This window comes from Pseudopodoces humilis, chromosome 33 (assembly GCF_049639895.1).
Source record: "Pseudopodoces humilis isolate 2021_Gansu_Grassland_sample_001 chromosome 33, ASM4963989v1, whole genome shotgun sequence".
Classification (NCBI taxonomy): Eukaryota; Metazoa; Chordata; class Aves; order Passeriformes; family Paridae; genus Pseudopodoces; species Pseudopodoces humilis.
Window position 1 is genome coordinate 1990406 of NC_142232.1, and position 17312 is coordinate 2007717.

At 32.1% G+C, this 17312-nt stretch overlaps 1 protein-coding gene across 1 annotated transcript in view; it reads right to left on the reverse strand.

Moving 5' to 3' along the window:
* LOC102113603 (maltase-glucoamylase) overlaps positions 1 to 17312 on the reverse strand; it is a 75538-nt gene that overhangs the window by 23921 nt on the left and 34305 nt on the right. The window contains 12 exon segments of the mRNA XM_088068958.1: positions 1477 to 1631; positions 2965 to 3177; positions 4550 to 4699; positions 5974 to 6144; positions 7221 to 7270; positions 9153 to 9241; positions 10601 to 10725; positions 11600 to 11656; positions 12767 to 12851; positions 15045 to 15199; positions 15633 to 15749; positions 16990 to 17161. Of these exon segments, the coding sequence (XP_087925084.1) occupies positions 1477 to 1631; positions 2965 to 3177; positions 4550 to 4699; positions 5974 to 6144; positions 7221 to 7270; positions 9153 to 9241; positions 10601 to 10725; positions 11600 to 11656; positions 12767 to 12851; positions 15045 to 15199; positions 15633 to 15749; positions 16990 to 17161 (1539 nt within the window).

The window sequence follows — 17312 nt, forward strand, 5'->3', positions numbered from 1 at the left end:
AAATGAGTGAAACTGGGAAAAATCATGAAAATAAGGGGAGGGAATACGAGGGTGAATAAGGGAAATGCAAAAAAAAAGGGGGAGAAGTGAAAAAGTAGGGAGAAAAAATAAAAATAGGGGAAAAAGGAAAAATGGGGGGAAAAAGTGAAAAAATAAGGAAAAATTTAAAAGGGGATAAAACCCAAAACTATGGAGAAAAGATAAAAATAAGGGAAAAAAAAGGCAGAAAAAAAAAGGGAAAAACCCAAAAATAAGGTAGAAGTAAAAATTTGGTGAAAAAAGGCTAAAATGGGGGGAAGTGCAAAAATAGGGAGAAAAGCTAAAAATAGGTGAAAAAAGGCTAAAATAATGGTAAAAAGGACAAAAATAGGGAGAAAAGATAAAAATGGAGAAATAGAGAAAAAAGGAAAAAAGATAAAATAAGGTTAAAATATAGAAATATGGAAAAATTACAAAAATAAGCAAAAAATAGAAAAGAGTTATGTACATAGAAAAAGGAATAAAAAGGACAAAAATAAAAGTAGGGGGAAATAAATACAGGATGAAAAAATACAAAAATGGAACAAAATAAATCAAAACAGGATAAAAATGTAAAAATAAGACACAAAATAAGAAAAACTAAAACCCTATTAAAATGCAAATATTAGGATGAAAAAGTGAAAGTTGAAAAGAATAAAAATAGTATGAAGAATATAAACTATAGCCCAAAACACAAAAGTATGAAAAAAATACAAAATTTTTTTTAAAAAATAAGAGAACATTTAAAAAATAGGTCAAAAACTGAAAAAATTGGACAATAAATGTGGAAGTAGGAAAAAAATTTCAAACTGGGCAAAATATGGCCATTAATATTTACGAAAATAGGGAAACCACCCCCATAAGTAAGACCAAACATTTAAAAGTGGGACCACTAATACAAAAATAGCATTAAGAAGGCAAAAATGAGTCAAAATACTAAAAATATAGAGGTAAGATGGGGGGAAATTACAAAAATTGAATGGAAGTGAAAAAAATGATAAAAAAGTTTTGGAACTAAATTACAAAGAATGGACAAATACATGGAAAAAATAGGAACAATATGTTAAAAAATTTAACTAGGATAAAATACAAAATTAGGCTAAAATAACACAATAATAGGACAAAGATAGTGGAATATTATAAAAATAAGGAAGAAATTTTTTGAAATACTGAAAAACAACCAGGAAGAAATAGCAAAAATAATAGAAAATAATTAAAACATAGGGAAAGAAGCCCTCATAAATATAACATAACACAGAGTTAAAAAAATAGGGGAAAACAAAAAAAATATAAACCAATAGCAAGGGAGAAAAAAGGAAAAGAAAAAATGTAATTTAAGTTTCAGTGAAAAAATAAACGAAGAATTAATGAGAAGATAAAAAACCAAAAGCTAACATTTAAATGAGGAGCCGTAAAATGAAACAAAAAAAGAAAGGGAAAGTGAAAGAGGGGACTCACATGACAGTGCCACTGCTGCGGCGCCGCACCTGGACCCCAAAGGGTCGCTCCTGGATGGTGACATCATAGAGGCGGCGCTGGACTGAGGCCTGGGGGCTGCCCGGGAGTGAGAGTGGCACTGGAACCTCGTACCGCTGAGTGGCAGGGTCGTAAATCTGTGACAGAAAAATAAAAAATATCAAAATTGACAGATTAAAAACATCCAAAAATTCAAAATTTCAAAATGATCTACTTACCATTTCGAAGTGCTAAAATTTTGAAATTCCGAACAAGTTAAAAAACAAAAATAAATATTAAAATGTAGATGTTTTAAATATTTTAAGTATTCCAAAATTTCAAAATATCATCCTTTACACATTTTAAAAATATCAGCATTTCAAAACTTGGACATTTCAAAATTTCAGCACTGAAAACTTTTAAAATGTAGAAATTCCTAAATAAAGCATTTTTTAAAAATCAAGATTACAAAATGTCAATATTTCAGCATTTCAGAATTTTAAAATTTCTAAATTTCAAAAATTCAACATCTCAAAATCTCAAAATTTAAATATGTAAAATATAGAAATTTCTCAATAAAGAATTTTTAAATTCAAAATTTTGAAATGCCAGCAATTCAGCATTTCAAATTTTTTAACATTTTGACATTTCTAACTTTTGAAAATTCAGCTTATGAAAACCTCAAAAATTCAAACTGTAAAATTTAAAACTGCAAAAATTTCAAAATAAAATTTCAAAATATCAGAACTTCAAAATCTCAAAACTTCAACATTTCAATATTTTAACATTATACATTTAAATGAGCCACTTGCATTTCCAGGGGGAAAAAAATTGATGACAACACTTCTCTGTTTTCCTGTTGGCTAATGGGAATTGATCCCCAAATGTAACTAATTAATAGTTTCTAACTGCATGATATTACAATTGTAGATTAGAATTATTACTACAAAATAATATAAGTAAATATAAATATAATAACCCATAAAATTAAATACATAATATACTGTAATATGTTACAATACAATATGATGTATTATAGTTATATTATTTCTATTTCCATTTCTATTTCCATATTTTTATTTCTTTATCATGTATAATGCCTAATATACATTTTCTAATAATATTATCTATTATTTTGTATCATATATAACCAGTAATATATAAAAATAAATGAAGAAAAATAAATACAATTATATATAATATGTAATATATAATAATAGAGTGTAGGGTAAAATATTTAATACAGGATATAAATCAATCTATAAGAAATAATATAATATATAATAAATAAAATAAAAATATTACAAATGAAAATGAAAGCTATCACCTATATAACTATAAAACCTGGTCCACAAAACAGAACATGTTACACAGCAAATAACAAAAAATAGCAAATAAAAATTCAACCACCAGATTAAGCCAAATTGAGCCAAAATCCACCCAGCTTCCTAATTAATTAATTCATTAACTACCAAACTAACAAGGCCCCACCTTGAACTGCAGCAGGTGGTCCATGTGGAAGGTCACCTCCAGGCCCAGGGTCTCAATGGGTATGGTGGCTGCAGTGGTACTGGCATGGCCATGGCGCTCTAGGGTCACGGTGGCTGTGGCTCCGGTGGGTGAGTACCTGATGTCCGAGGCAGAGTAACCGTTATCGGAGCCGTTGTAGTGGCAGTAGGGGACACGGACGCCTGAGGTATTTTCCTGGGAATTATGAGGAATTCTTGAATTTATGGCACATTTTTGTAATAATTTATCCCAGAAAGTAATTTTTTTAAATGGAAAACTGGTTAATGAGTGGTTTTGCCTCAAATTTGGCACTCTTACTGATCAATAAAACCCCACTGAACCTCTCAATCCCTATACAGAAATCATTAATAATTATAGAATTAATTAGCCTTAATTAATGCTTTCCCAGCTGTCCAGAAATGCAGATATGCCAATAATCCAAAATTCTCTTTTTCTATGACTTTCGCTTAAATTAACAACAAAACACCTTCAAAACTCCATTTTTTTTTTTCCTGTTTGGGCATTTTCCAGAGGATTTGCCCAAAATTAATGAGCAAAATCACGTGACCCCTTTAAACAGACTAATTAGCCTTAAAATTCCCCTATGGAATCTTCTTCCCAGTTAGTTTTTCCCACATTTTTGGTTTTCCCAGATCTTTCCTTTTTACATTTTTTTCTCTTTTCAAATTTTGGTATTTCACAAGTTCTTTGTCCATTCTGAAAGTTTTGACTTTTCACAATTTTCACTTTTTCTAAAATTTCAGCTTTCCACAAGTTTTCAGAAAATTTTGCTCCCTAAAAATTTTTCATTTTCTACAAACTCTTTCATTTCAAAAATACACCATTTTCAGAAATTCTTGCATTTCTCAAATATTTGCTCTCTACAATTCTTTCCCTGTTTGGAATTTCCACTTTTCACAAACATTTCCACTGGACAAATTTTTGTTTTCAGCAGATTTTTTTGCTTTTCACAAATATTTGCTATTGACAAGTTTTTGCTATTAAAAATTTACCTTTTCCAAGAGTTTTTTTTATTTCAGATTTTTTTAAATTTCTCAGATGCCTGCTTTCCACAATCATCTCTTCATGAATTCTTCCTCTTCAGAAATCTTTGGCTTTTCAAAAATCTTGCCTTTTTGCAAATTTTTTGCTTCTCAAACATTCTTGCATTTCAGCAATTTTTCATTCTCAGAAATTTTTGTGGCTATTTCTCCTTAAAAGTTCTCACTTTCCACAATTTTTTTTTTCCTTGTAACAACTTTTCACTCATCATTAATTCCTTTATGGACAAATTCTAAATTTTCACAAATTTCTGCTTTCCAGAAATTTCCCCTCTCTGAAATGTTTTTATTTTAACTTTTTGTTCATCACTTGTTTCCCTGCAGAAAAATTCTCAATTTTCACAATGTTCTACTTTCCAGGAATTTTCATTCCCCACAGCTTCTTTCCTTTAAGACTTTCTGCTCCTCCCTACAGGGAAATTTTTGATTTTTGTGAATTTCTGCTTTCCGGGAGTTTTCTCTTTCCCCAAATCCCAGATATTCACAGATCCTGGGTGATCACTCACATTCCAGATGCAGCCAAGGTGCTCACAACTCTCACGGGACGCACCCTCGGCGGGATGACAATCAAAGCGGTCACTGTCGCGTGTCCCCAGTGTCCAGCGCAGGCTGTAGGATTGACCGAGGCGCAGCCGCAACCCCTGGACTATGGTGACCTGAAAATTAATTGTTATAAATGAAATGTTAATTTATGAGCTGTCAATTAATGGGTCATTGTAAAATACAATGTAAAATGTAAAGCAAAGTATTTTATGTATCATTTTACATATAATTTCAAATAGAAAATTTATCATAGAATAATAACTACTATATTAATATATCATTTATTAAAAATATACTGTTAATACATGTATATGAAACTATTATTATATATTTATATATTTCGTATGTCTAAAAATATACACAAACAATATAAGGTATTCTCTAAACTATATTTATGTGTATAAATAATGTGCTTATATTTACGTATTGATATCTAAACTATATTATAGTATTTTATGAATTATATCTTATGTATTATATACTACATACAATGTATGTATTATATGCTATATAATGTAGAGATATATGAAAATATATATTATATATTTATATTTGAATTAATATATATAAGATATATCTATTACATATAGATTCAAATTGTTACATATATCAATTAATAGCTAATATATAACATTAAAATATTAATATAAATATAATAATGCTACATTAACGTTAATAATATTAATAATTACTCATGGAATAGTTCTATATATTATGTATGTTTTGTATTTTATAGAGAGAAATCAATAATATAAAAGATTACATGACATATACAATTTTATAAAAATCTGTATTTTATATTTATAAATGTATTTATATATAATATATAGATACATATATATATTGATGTATACTTAATAAAATTACAGATAATATATTCATCATATAAGGAATATAAAATATATTTTTATATATTTAACTATTATTATCGATAGGCAATCCAATTTTAATATAGATTATATTAAATATAATATACAACTTAAATATAATATACAACTTAAATATAATATACAATACAAAATACAGTAGTATAAAAATAATTACTATAATAATATATCATATATGTCATTAAGAATATATGGTATAATATAACATTATACATTACATAGAATTATTAATGTAATTACAAGCCTATGTGGACACACTAATATTATTATGTAATATATAAATATATAATACATATTTATAGCACATAATTAATATTCAAGTGCTAAATATTAATACATCGACACCACTCAACTAAAAGAAATAAATTTAGGTGCAATTATTAATTTAAACAAATACAAATTTACAAAGTATAATCACTTACCCATAACCCAATTTCTGCCATTCCCATCAAACCGAATTTCCATTTTCCAAGCCCAAACTTTCCCTGCCCCTCCCTCACCTGTGTGGCAGCGTCATAGGTGAGATTGTGGGGTGATGGGACAGTGGCTTTGCTGGATGTCACGGTGATGGCCAGTGGCGCCTGCCGTAGCCCCAGCACGCGCAGTTCCTGGAACTCCAGCCCGTGAGGCTCTGAGAGGTTGTTGTGGGCCACTGACAGCTCCAGCACAGTCTTGGGGGCAACAGGGACAGTTTGGGGTGAAACAGGAGAATTTTGTTTCATTTCAGATGGGAAGTGTAAAAAAAGATATATTTAATTTATATAAATAATATTTATAAATATATAATTTATTTAAATACTATTTCAAAGGAAAATTTAAAAATATATATTTTTATTATATTTTATCATATATAATATACCAATATCATATATTGTATATTGACATATGATATTCTAATATATTTGACATTACAGTATTGTATATTGTATATTTATATTAATAATATTATTATTAATTATATTGTATTTTTATATATCTATTATATTTAATCCTTGCAAATCAAAATAAAATTCTAGAAGTCATTTTGAAGAATTCTATAAATACAAATATGTTTAAAAATTATCTTAGAAATACATACCCTGGAAGTGTAAAATGAAAATACTTATGTACCTCAATAATCTTTAAAATGATAAATTAATTTTTTTTATTTATATATACACATATATATAACACATTGTTTTTATCATCATTATCAATATTAGCATTATTAGAATCAATATACATCATAACAATATATATTAATATTAATTAATAATATCTTCATATATTTCGCTAATAAAATAGTAATAAAGTTTATTAATTTAGTTATAAAATAGTTCAATTAAATACTATTAGTAATACTGAAATGAATTTTTTATAAAATATAATTAAACATGATTATTATAATTATATACTTAGGAAAGGAAAAAGTAATAACACAGTGATATACAATTAATTAAATTAAATTTTTATTTAAAATATTTTAAAACTATTAATATAAAAATAAAATAATTACTATCAGATGCTAATAATTATAATATTAGAAAAATTAATCTCAGACTGCCATCTTGACCGAGCAACGGCTCTCTAAAAATTTCACATTACCAAATATTTAAAGTTTTTAGGAAGTACTTTAAGGAAAAGGGGGAGGAAAAGGGAACTTGGCTGGGAAGTGTCATGGATTCAAATTTAATCTGTAATCATTAATGGAAAATGTTATTGATTAAACGAGAAATTAAAATTCACTGCTTTAAAGTTTGTGACTCACTTTGGAAAACCAGAAGTTGTAGAAAATGTATGATTTGCTGCTCACAGTATCTAAATTGGGGAGAAAAATAATAATAGTAGTAGTAATAATAATAGAAATAATAACCAGTAATTAATGATTACAATATGCCAGCATATTATAAATTTTTTATAGTTATAATCCTGCTAATTGTAAAATGTATAACATAACATATATATTTATTGTAATATAATTAATATTATTATTAATATTAATATTGTCTATATATTAGATATCTGTTAAATAAATATTAAATATACATTTATATACAAATACATTAACAATTTACAATTTAAAATTTAACACCTATTAGTCTTCCAATTAAGTCTTTACTTTTAATTAAAAAGAAATATAATTCAATTAAGTAATTAATTATAGATTTAATTTTCATTAAAATTCCCACTCTGAATCAATGTGGGGCATTGAAATGTCTGTTCTTCCTTAAATCCCTTTCTTTTGTGGGAGAGTCTCCCTCAACTCCCACGTTTTTCTCTATCCCAGCCATGGGAGCCCAAAACCCCCCAAATCTGTCCCTTTTTACCCCATTTTACCCCACATTCTGAAAATAATTGCCCTGTCCTTAATTATTGAATCAGAAAATTCAATTTCAATTAGGAAGAAAATTATATACTACACTTTTTAATTAAAAAGTGAATTATAAATCAGTAAAAATCAAATATAAAGGAATGAGAATAAAATGATAAAATGAAAAATTAAAAACTGAACGAAAAGAATTAATTTTTTCCCCAACAATACAATTCTTCTTTCATTTTGATGCAGTTTCCCTTATATTCAAGAATTTTTTCCCAAATATTTTCCTCTTGTCATAAATCCATAAACTCCAATTAAATCCACCTATATTAATGCCAAATATTTGCCATTTTATCACAAAATTTTGGCCTTTTTGAATATTTTCTCATTCTGGTTGTCATGGTGAAGGAACTTCAAGTTTTTAAAATATTTTATTTCACTCAAAATCAATAAAACTCAAATATTTTGCCATTTTTTGGGGGAAAATGGCCATTGAAGGATGAAGGTTGTTGAAATATTTGAGTGTCCAAAATTATTTAATTACAGTGAAAACATGCACTAAAGAGACTCTTTGGAGCAACCTCAGAAAATTTGAAATGTATTTCATTTCCAAAATGAATTTTTTCCAAATAGTTCCTAAATACTTTTAAAAATTATTTTTAATAATTATTTTTTAATCTAAAAATTTTAAATGCTTAATTTTTTGATTTTAAACGCTCAAAATTTTGAGTTTCCACTTCCCAACCTGAGATTTTTATTAGAATTTTTGATATTTTTAATGTTTTTAAAATATATATCGGCTATTTGAAATTTTAAATGCAATTTTAAAGATTAAAAGTTTTTAAAAATGAATATATATGTAATTTTGTTTTGAATACTATATTATATATTTTTTTATTTAAATGTAAATATGAAAGATTAAAAATTATTCTTAAATCGGATATTTTGAAATTTTATTTCTTAAAAGAAAATATCCATTCTTTACTACAGGAAATAGGAATCAAAATATAAATACTGTATAAAATTTAAAATTAAATATAAAATTCAAAACACATTTATTTTATTTTTTAATTTTTAAATATTTGTAAAAGCTGTAAAAAAGTAAATTAAAAAGAAAATATTAATAAAATATTTTAAATGTTTTTAAAATAAATATTAATAACTCAATTATATTTAATTTTAAAATGTTTTTAACTTTTAAACTTTTTTAATTTTATTTTTTTTTAAAATAAATATTTAAATATTTTGAAAATTTCAAATATCTTATATTTACATAATATAAAAAATATTTCTGTATTCTTTTCTTTTATTCTCCTTCCTTGAAATCAGTTCAGTGACCCAAAACTGAGCAGATTCAGGGAATTTTTGCTGTTGCTGTCTCACCTGCAGATTCTCCGTCATCCCAAAAAAGCTCCCCCGTTGCCTCCTGGTTCTCATCCAGTGCCACGATGAGCCCCATGGGATTCCTGCGGCTGGAAAACAGGGGACAAGCCACAACTGTAGATAATTCATTAATTAAGAAGCCAATTAATTTTAATGAGTATTATTTATTTTATTAATTTCTGTTTATCAGGGATTCAAAACGTCCTTGTTGTCTGAATTTTTGGTGTTGGACAATTTTCTTCCATCAGGATAAAATCCTTCTAATAATGATTAAATTAATTTATCAAGGATAATTAGATAATCCCTAGGCAGGTGGAAGAAATTAATCAAGATCTGGGTAATTGGTAAAAAATGGATGAGGTTGTGGCAGGGATGGAAATTCTCAAATTTCACTATGGAAATAGTAAATATTGTGGAATGAGATGAAGATAATGATGACCATGATGATGAAGACAAAGAAGCTGATGAAAACAACGATGAAAACTAAAATGACAAAGAAGATGGAGAAGAAGAAGATGGAGAAGAAGGAGAAGAGAAAGAAGAAGACAATGAAGGAAAAGAAGAGGAAGAAAATATAGATGCAGAAGAGCAAGAGGAAGATAAGGAAGGAAAAGAAGATGAAGAGGAAGAAGAGGGAGATGAAGACAAAAACAGAGATAAAGAAGGTCAAGAAGATCAAGAAGAAAATGAAGAAGATTAAAAAGGAAAAAGAAAAAGAAGAAAAATGAAGAAGATTAAGAAGATGAAGACAAAGACAAAGATGAAAATGATAAAGATGAAAAAGACGAAGATGAAGACAAGAAGATGACAAAGATGAAAAAGATGAAAATGAAGAGGAAGAGGAGGATGACAGCTAAAGAAGATGAAGAGGCCAACAAAAAAGACAAAGTAAGACAACAACGATGAAGAAGATGAAGAAGATGAAAATTAAGATGAAAAAGAAAGATGAAGATGGAAGAGGAGGAAGAGAAGAACAGCAAGAAGACAATGAAGAAGAAAAAAATGAAGAAGACAAAGACATTGAAGAAAAAGGTGACAGAAGATGAAGATGAAAAACATGAAGAAGATGAGGAAGTGGAAGAGGAAGAAGACAAAAGAAAAGAGGAACACAAAAAGGGCAAAGATAAAAAGGAAGATGAAGGCAAGAAAGAAGACAAAGATAAAGAAGATGAAGATCAGGAAGATGATGAAGAAGAAGGAGACAAAAAAAAGAGGAAGATGAAGACAAAAATGATGAAGATTGACAATGACAAGAAGAAAAGAAGAAGAAGAAAACTAAGATGAAGAAGAAGAAAACAGAACAAGAAGAAGAACAGCAATGTGAAAATGAAGAAGAAGCTGATGAAGAAGACAAAGATGGAGAAATAATAATCATCATCATTATCGTCATTGTCCACCTTCATCCTCATTTCTGCCCAACCCCTCGGCCCCACCCCTGCTGGTGTTACCTGGCAGCTGTGGTGGTGGCCGGGTGCTGCACAGGGAAGATGTGGCCCCCGCGCAGGTGCAGCCCCAGCTTGTCTGCAGGCAGGTACAGGTGAGTCCACTGCTTCCGCATCCACAGCCTGGAGCCCTGGAACACCAGGGATGACCGGGGGGGAGGAATGGGTGAAAAGCAGGGGGGGAGGAGGTAGAGGAGGAGGAGGAGGAGGAGGAACAGAAGGAAAGGGAGAAACAGGAAGAGAGGAAGAGGAAGAAGAAGAAGACATGGAGGGAAAAAGCAGAGGAAGAGGAGGATGAAGAAGAGGAAGAGCAAAAGTAAAAAGGAAGGAGACGAGAAAGAAGAGAAGGAGGAGGAGGAAGAGGAGAAGGAGGTAGTGGAGGAGGAAGAAGAAGAGAAGGAGAAGAAGAAAGGAGGAAAATGAAAAGAAAAAAGGAGGAGGAAAAAGAACAGGAGAAGCAGCAGGAAGAAGAGGGGGAAGGAGAAAAGAAGAAAAAAGGGGAGGGGAAGGAGGAAGAAAAGGAAGAAGAAAAGGAGGAGAAGATGTGGAGGAGAAAGGAGGAAGAGGAGGGGAAAGTGGAGGAGGAGGAAAGGGAGAAGGAGAAAGAAGGGGAGGAGGAGGGTAAGGAGGGGAAAGGGGAGGAGAAGGAAGAAGAGAAAAAAGGAGGAAAATGAAGATGAGTAGGAGGATCAGCAGGAGGAGGAGAAGGAAGAAGGGGAGAACAGGGAAGAGGAAGAGGAGGAAGGAGAGGAAGAGGAGAAGGATGTGGTGGAGGAAGAAAACAAGGAAGAAGGAGGAGGATGGCAAGGAGGAATGTGCGGAACACGTGGAAGAGGAGAAAGAGGAAGAAGGAAGAAGAGCAGGAGGGAAAAAAGGAGGAAGGGGAAGGGGAAGGGGAAGAGAACAGTGTTACTCATTCCTCTATTTATTTATTCAGCATTTCAGGTTTTTATCCATGTATTAAAGTAATTAAGGAATTTTAACTTCTGGACACCCTGGACTCACCGACTCGTACTCATACCAGACAGCATCGGGAATGTAAGCCGAGATCACCTCCACACCCTGCAGGTGGGGACACATGGATTATTCCAGCAACAAGCACCCAAAATTGCCTAAAATCACCAAAATTCCATCAGGATTTTGCTTCTTCAGGGTTAATTTTAAGTATCCCAAAACGTGGAGAATCATCAAATCAAGGAAGTCTAAAATACCAGAATTCAACCCAGACATCCATGCTTTGGGTTGGAAGGGCCTGAGTGTTACATCATCAAAGCCATTAATGAAAATTCACTGTATTTAACCCAAAATTGGAGTGCTCCAAGCACAAAGTCACAGAAAATTAATGGGAATCATTAAATCACCCAAATATCCCTTTTCTTGCTGATATTTCCTCTATTTATGGAATATTTGGTTCCACTCCAGGAAATCCAGAGTGATTTGCAAAGGTTTTGCGACAGAAAAAACAAAAATCCCAATTTTTTGTTGCTATGAATCACAAGAAAAGTAGGTTAAAAATCAACATTTAAGGGGAAAATGGAGAAAAAGGAGAAAATTTAATTTAAGAAAAATTGATTTAAGGAAAAATACATTGAGAAGCAAATGAATGCAGAAGTGGAAAGTTTAAATTAAAAAGCAATTTAAGGAAAAAATTAAATGTTAAAAATATGTTAAGTAGGGAAAAAGAAATAAAATTACTAACTATTAAAATTTATTATTATTCTGGGGCAGAAAATGGAATAAAAATAATTTAAGGAAAAAATTAAATGTAGGAGAAAATAATTTATGGAGAAAAATTTTTGAAATACATTAAGCAGAAAATGAAATTTTGAAAGTATTTAGGAAAGGACTAAATATAAAAAATAAATTAAGGAGAAAATCAGGTTCAAAAAATAAGAATTTTTAGGAGAAAATGAAATTTAAGAAGTAATAATTTAAGGAGAAATTTATATTAAAGAAAATTGTATTTAAATAAGATTTTTAAACAATTTTTTTCCCGCTCTTCTCCAGCTTTAAAATCCAGACCAGGAGGGGGAAATTGATCCTCCCAAAGTCAGGGAATTACAATTTAAAACTGGAGAGAAACCCCAGATTCGAGAGAATAAAGGACCAATAAATTCAGTTTTGGGTTTTCTTGCAGTAATTCCCAGTGCAAATTGGGGGAATTCCACCTACAGGCTCGAGCACAGGGGTGATGAGGAGCCCTGGACCCCACAGGAACTGCCCATTCACGTCCCATGTGGCCTCCTCAGCGTAAAACCTGGGCCGGCAGCAAAGCAGAGTTGTTAGCAGCATTAATTAACTAAGTGGGTAATTAATTGCATGTTAATTAAGGCTAATTCATGCTGTTTTAACCCTTCAAGATCTCAGATGTTTAAAATGCACTGTATCCCAGAATTGTTTCAGATGGAGGCAATGTAGAGCAAATTCAGCTCGTTAATGATGCATTAATTATGCAAATGAGTCTGGGGCTGGCATGCATTACCCTGGGAAGGGATCACCCTCACCTGGCCAAACTCTCCTCTCAGGGGGTTCTGGGGAGGGATGGGCCTCATTTTCTCCAGGGTGAACTAGGTGAACGTCAAGGTCAAAGTCAAGGTCAAAGTCAAGATCAAAATCCAAATCAAAATCAAGATTAAGACAGCAGTCAAGATGCAAGTCAAGACCAAGATCCAACTCAAGATTAGGACCTGTAGGAGTTAGAGGTACAGAGTGTGTGCCCTTATGTTTGATACCTGGATCTGACATCTACGAAAGCCCTGAATTTCATATAACACCATGAAAACAACTGTTAAAGTTAAATAGAAAAACTAGGAGTGCAAGAGTGTAAATTAGAAAATTTTCTTAAGTCACTGAATGAAAAAGTTAAAGTTTAGAGTTTAAGATAGTTTAGAGAACAAAAGACATGATGGAAGATTTAAGGTGTTGTCTCTTCTTCCTACTTCCTTCTTCATCTTCTTCTAAAGGTTTTTGGGTAGTAGTAAGTGACTGGATAGAGAATGCTGCAGTGCAGCACACAGGTGTTGGGTCATTGGATCACTAAGAAAAATAATTTACTTAGCATTTGTTAAATGGATAAATGAACATATAAAAGACCTTGGGAAAGTTCTTTGTTAGCCATTTTGCACCTTTCTATCTTGGTGCACGTAGCTTCTTGTACCCTGAATACATGTAATGCAGATAAAAGAAGAATAAACAACCAAGTCCAAACAAGAGAAAACTGCCTCTCTCTCATCAGTCTCAGTCTGAGGGGGAAACAGAGCTCAACCAAAAGTGGGTCAGGACAAGGACCCAAATCAAGGCCAAGTTCAAGACCCAGCCAAGATCAAGATCAAGACCAAATCAAGGTTGAGATCCAAATCAAGGTCCAAGTCAAGGTCATGGTCTTAGTCAAGATCAAGATCCAAGTCAAGTCCAAGATCAAGTTTGAAATCATAAACCAAGTCTAGGTCAGGATCCAAAACAAGATCAAGGTCAAGACTCAAGTCAAGACCAAGATCAAGATCTAAGTCAAGATCAGGATTCAGATCCAAGTCAAGATCCAAATCAAGATCCAGATTGTAATAAATAGAGACCCTTTTGTTCGCCTAAACATGTAAGATACGATGCTTTGCAAAACTATGCTTTGTGTAATAGGGATGAGGTTGAAGGCTGCTGCTGACGTCTGTATAATTATGAGAACAGCCTTGCAAGCTCTCTTGAATTCCAGAAAGTTAAGCCACTCAGATAAGCCTTAAAAGGAGAACAGTGAGGAAAGGTCAAAAGAGGAAGACTCCTGATCTTCATCCTACGACCACCAGAAGGCAAAAAGCGACCACCAGTGACCGGAGGCACATGCGCAGAGACACCCGAGAAAGGACACGTAACCCGGAAGTCGGACCACTTAAAAGGGAAGACACGGAAATCAGACGTGCGGCAGCCGAAGGAGTAGAGACTCCCCTGCCGCCCAGCGCTGATTTTTTGCTTATTGCTTGCTTGCTGTAATTAATAAAATTTTTACCATATCACTCTCTTGAGTGCGTTCATAACACAGATCAAGATCCAAGTCAAGATGTAAGTCAAGATGAGGATCAAGATCCAAGTCAAGATCAAGTTCAAAATCAAAAACCCAGTCAAAATCAGAATCTAAATGAAGATCAAGGTTAACCCAAGTCAAGACCAAGACCAAGATCAAGATCAAGATCAAGATCAAGACCAAGTCAAGATCAAGATCCAAGTCAATATCTAAGGTAAGCTCAAGATCAAGACCAAATCAAGTTCAAGATCAAGACCAAATCAAGTTCAAGCTCAATATCCAAGTCAAGATCAGGATCCAAGTCAAGACCAAGATTAAGATCTAAGTCACGCTCAAGATCCAAGACCAAGATTCAAGTCAAGATCCAAGACAAGGTCAAGATCAAGATTCAAGTCAAGGTCAAGGTGCATTCCCAGGTGCATTCCCAGCTGGACTCACTCATGCAGCAGTGGTCGAGCCACGGTATCTCCACGGGTGTGGGCACGGTAGAACAGTGAATACAGGTAGGGCAACAGGTGGTACCGGATGCTCAGGTAGTGTCGGGATGAGTTCACCAGCACCGAGTTGGCACCGAATGCAGCTGGATCCTGTGGCTGCAGCCGAGACAGGGATTTTACTTTTTTTTCTGTTTGTTTCTTTGTTTGGGGCTTTTAAAATTATTTTAATTTTAATTTTTTAAAAAAATAATTTTGCTTTATTTTTTGTTTTATTTTTACTGGTTTTATTTTATTTCTTTGTTAATACTATTTTAAAATTTTAAATCTTATTTAATTTGATTTTTAATTTTTAAAAATTTTTATGTTATTTTGTTTGAGGTTTTTTACCATTTATAATTTAATTTAATTTAATTTAGTTAATTTAATTTAATTTTAATTTATGACAGCTGACAATAATTTAAAAATTTAACTATGCCAAACCTTCCCCTGCCATCCATAAACACCCTTGGGAGCCCAAATTACCCAAATTTTGGACCCATCAGCATAGAAATTTAATTCCCAAAACTGAAGTTTTGGGGAATTCTCTCACTGTGCTGCTTTCGTGGTTGTGGTTCCTGGCTAAGGGATAAAAGGCCCCAAGCTGCATCCAGCGCCGGCAAAGTTCCTCCGGAGCTGCCCCCAAGGACCCACAGATGGCAGCCCCCACCTGCCATGGAGAGAAAAATTGAAATAGAAATTTAAATTAAAACTGAAATTAAAAGTGAAATTGAAGTGGAATGTTAAACTGAAATTAAACTTGAAGTTGAAAATGAAATTAAAGTAGAAATCAAAGTTGAAATTGAAATTAAAATTAGAGTGAAATTTAAATTGAAAGTGAAGTTGCAATTAAAATTAAATTGAAGTTGGACTTAAAATTGAGGTATAAATTGAAATTATATTGGAGTTGAAATGGAAATTGAAATTAAAACTGAAATTGAAAGTAATCACAGTAGACATAGAAGCTGAGATTGAAATTGAAGTTGCAGTTAAAATGGAAATTGAAATTAAAGTTAAAATTGAGTTTTAAGTAGAAGTTAAAAGAAAAGCAGGATATTTTTGTTGCCCAGCTTGTTATGGCCCAAATTGCTACCAAAACTCAAATTAGATTTCCCAAATCTCTGAGATTCAGACCCAAAATTTTCCTGTTCCATTTTCCTCTTAAATATTCACATCAGTTTTTTATTTCTTGTCCATCTGCACTTTCAGAATCCCCCAATCCCTCCTGACTTAGCTGCAATTATTTAGTTCAGGTTTTTATGGATTCTTCCCATTTTTCTATAATTATTGATTTCAGATTTTTTTGGTATCTCTGAGCAGATTTTCCCTGTTTCTCCATAATTACTTCATTTGCTTTTTTCCTGGGATTCCAGTGTGGATTCTCCCTGCTTCTCTATGATTATCAAATTCAGGGTTTTTTGGCATTTCCGGACATATTTTCCCAAATTCATGCAGATATTTTTGGGATTTCCAGGCGGATTTCCCCAGTTTCTCTCTAATTATTGAATTTAGGTTTTTTTCTGGGATTTCCAGATGGATTTTCCCCCATTTTTCTCTAATTATTTGTTTATGTTTTTTCTGGATTTCCCCCTATTTTTGTATAATTATTTAATTCAGGTTTTTCCTTGGATTTCTGGGTGGATTTACCCCATTTCTCTCTAATAATTATCAAATTCCAGTTTTTCTGGATTTCCCTCCATTTTTGTATTATTTAATTCAGATTTTTTTTCTGGGGTTTCTGGGCAGCTTTTCCTGGGATTTTTGCAGACTTTCTATTTCTTTCTAATTATTTAATTTGTGTTTTTGGGATTGCTGGGTGGATTTTCCCCACTTCTCTCTAATGACTTAATCCAGATTTTTCCTGGCATTTCCTTGCACATTTTTTTCCTGTTTTTGCCCTGATAACTCACATAGGGGATCCCAAAGAGGCCAAATTCCAGCAGAGCAGGGGTAGCCCATCGCAGATGGTCCCAGGTGGCTGCATTGTTCCCGAGCCAGTGGCCACCGAGGCGTCCGGAGCCCGCAAAGGTTGAGCCAGACACCAGGAAGCTGCGGCGCCCTGGGGACAGCCGGCCTAGAGCCCTGGGGTGAAAAATGGGGGAAAATGGGGGGAAAAAAATTAAAGTGAGACTTAAAAAAACAAAAGAGATTGAAATGGAATAGTGGGATAAAATAATGGACTAAAATGAGATTAAAATACAACAATGAAATAAAGGAGTGAAATAAAATAATG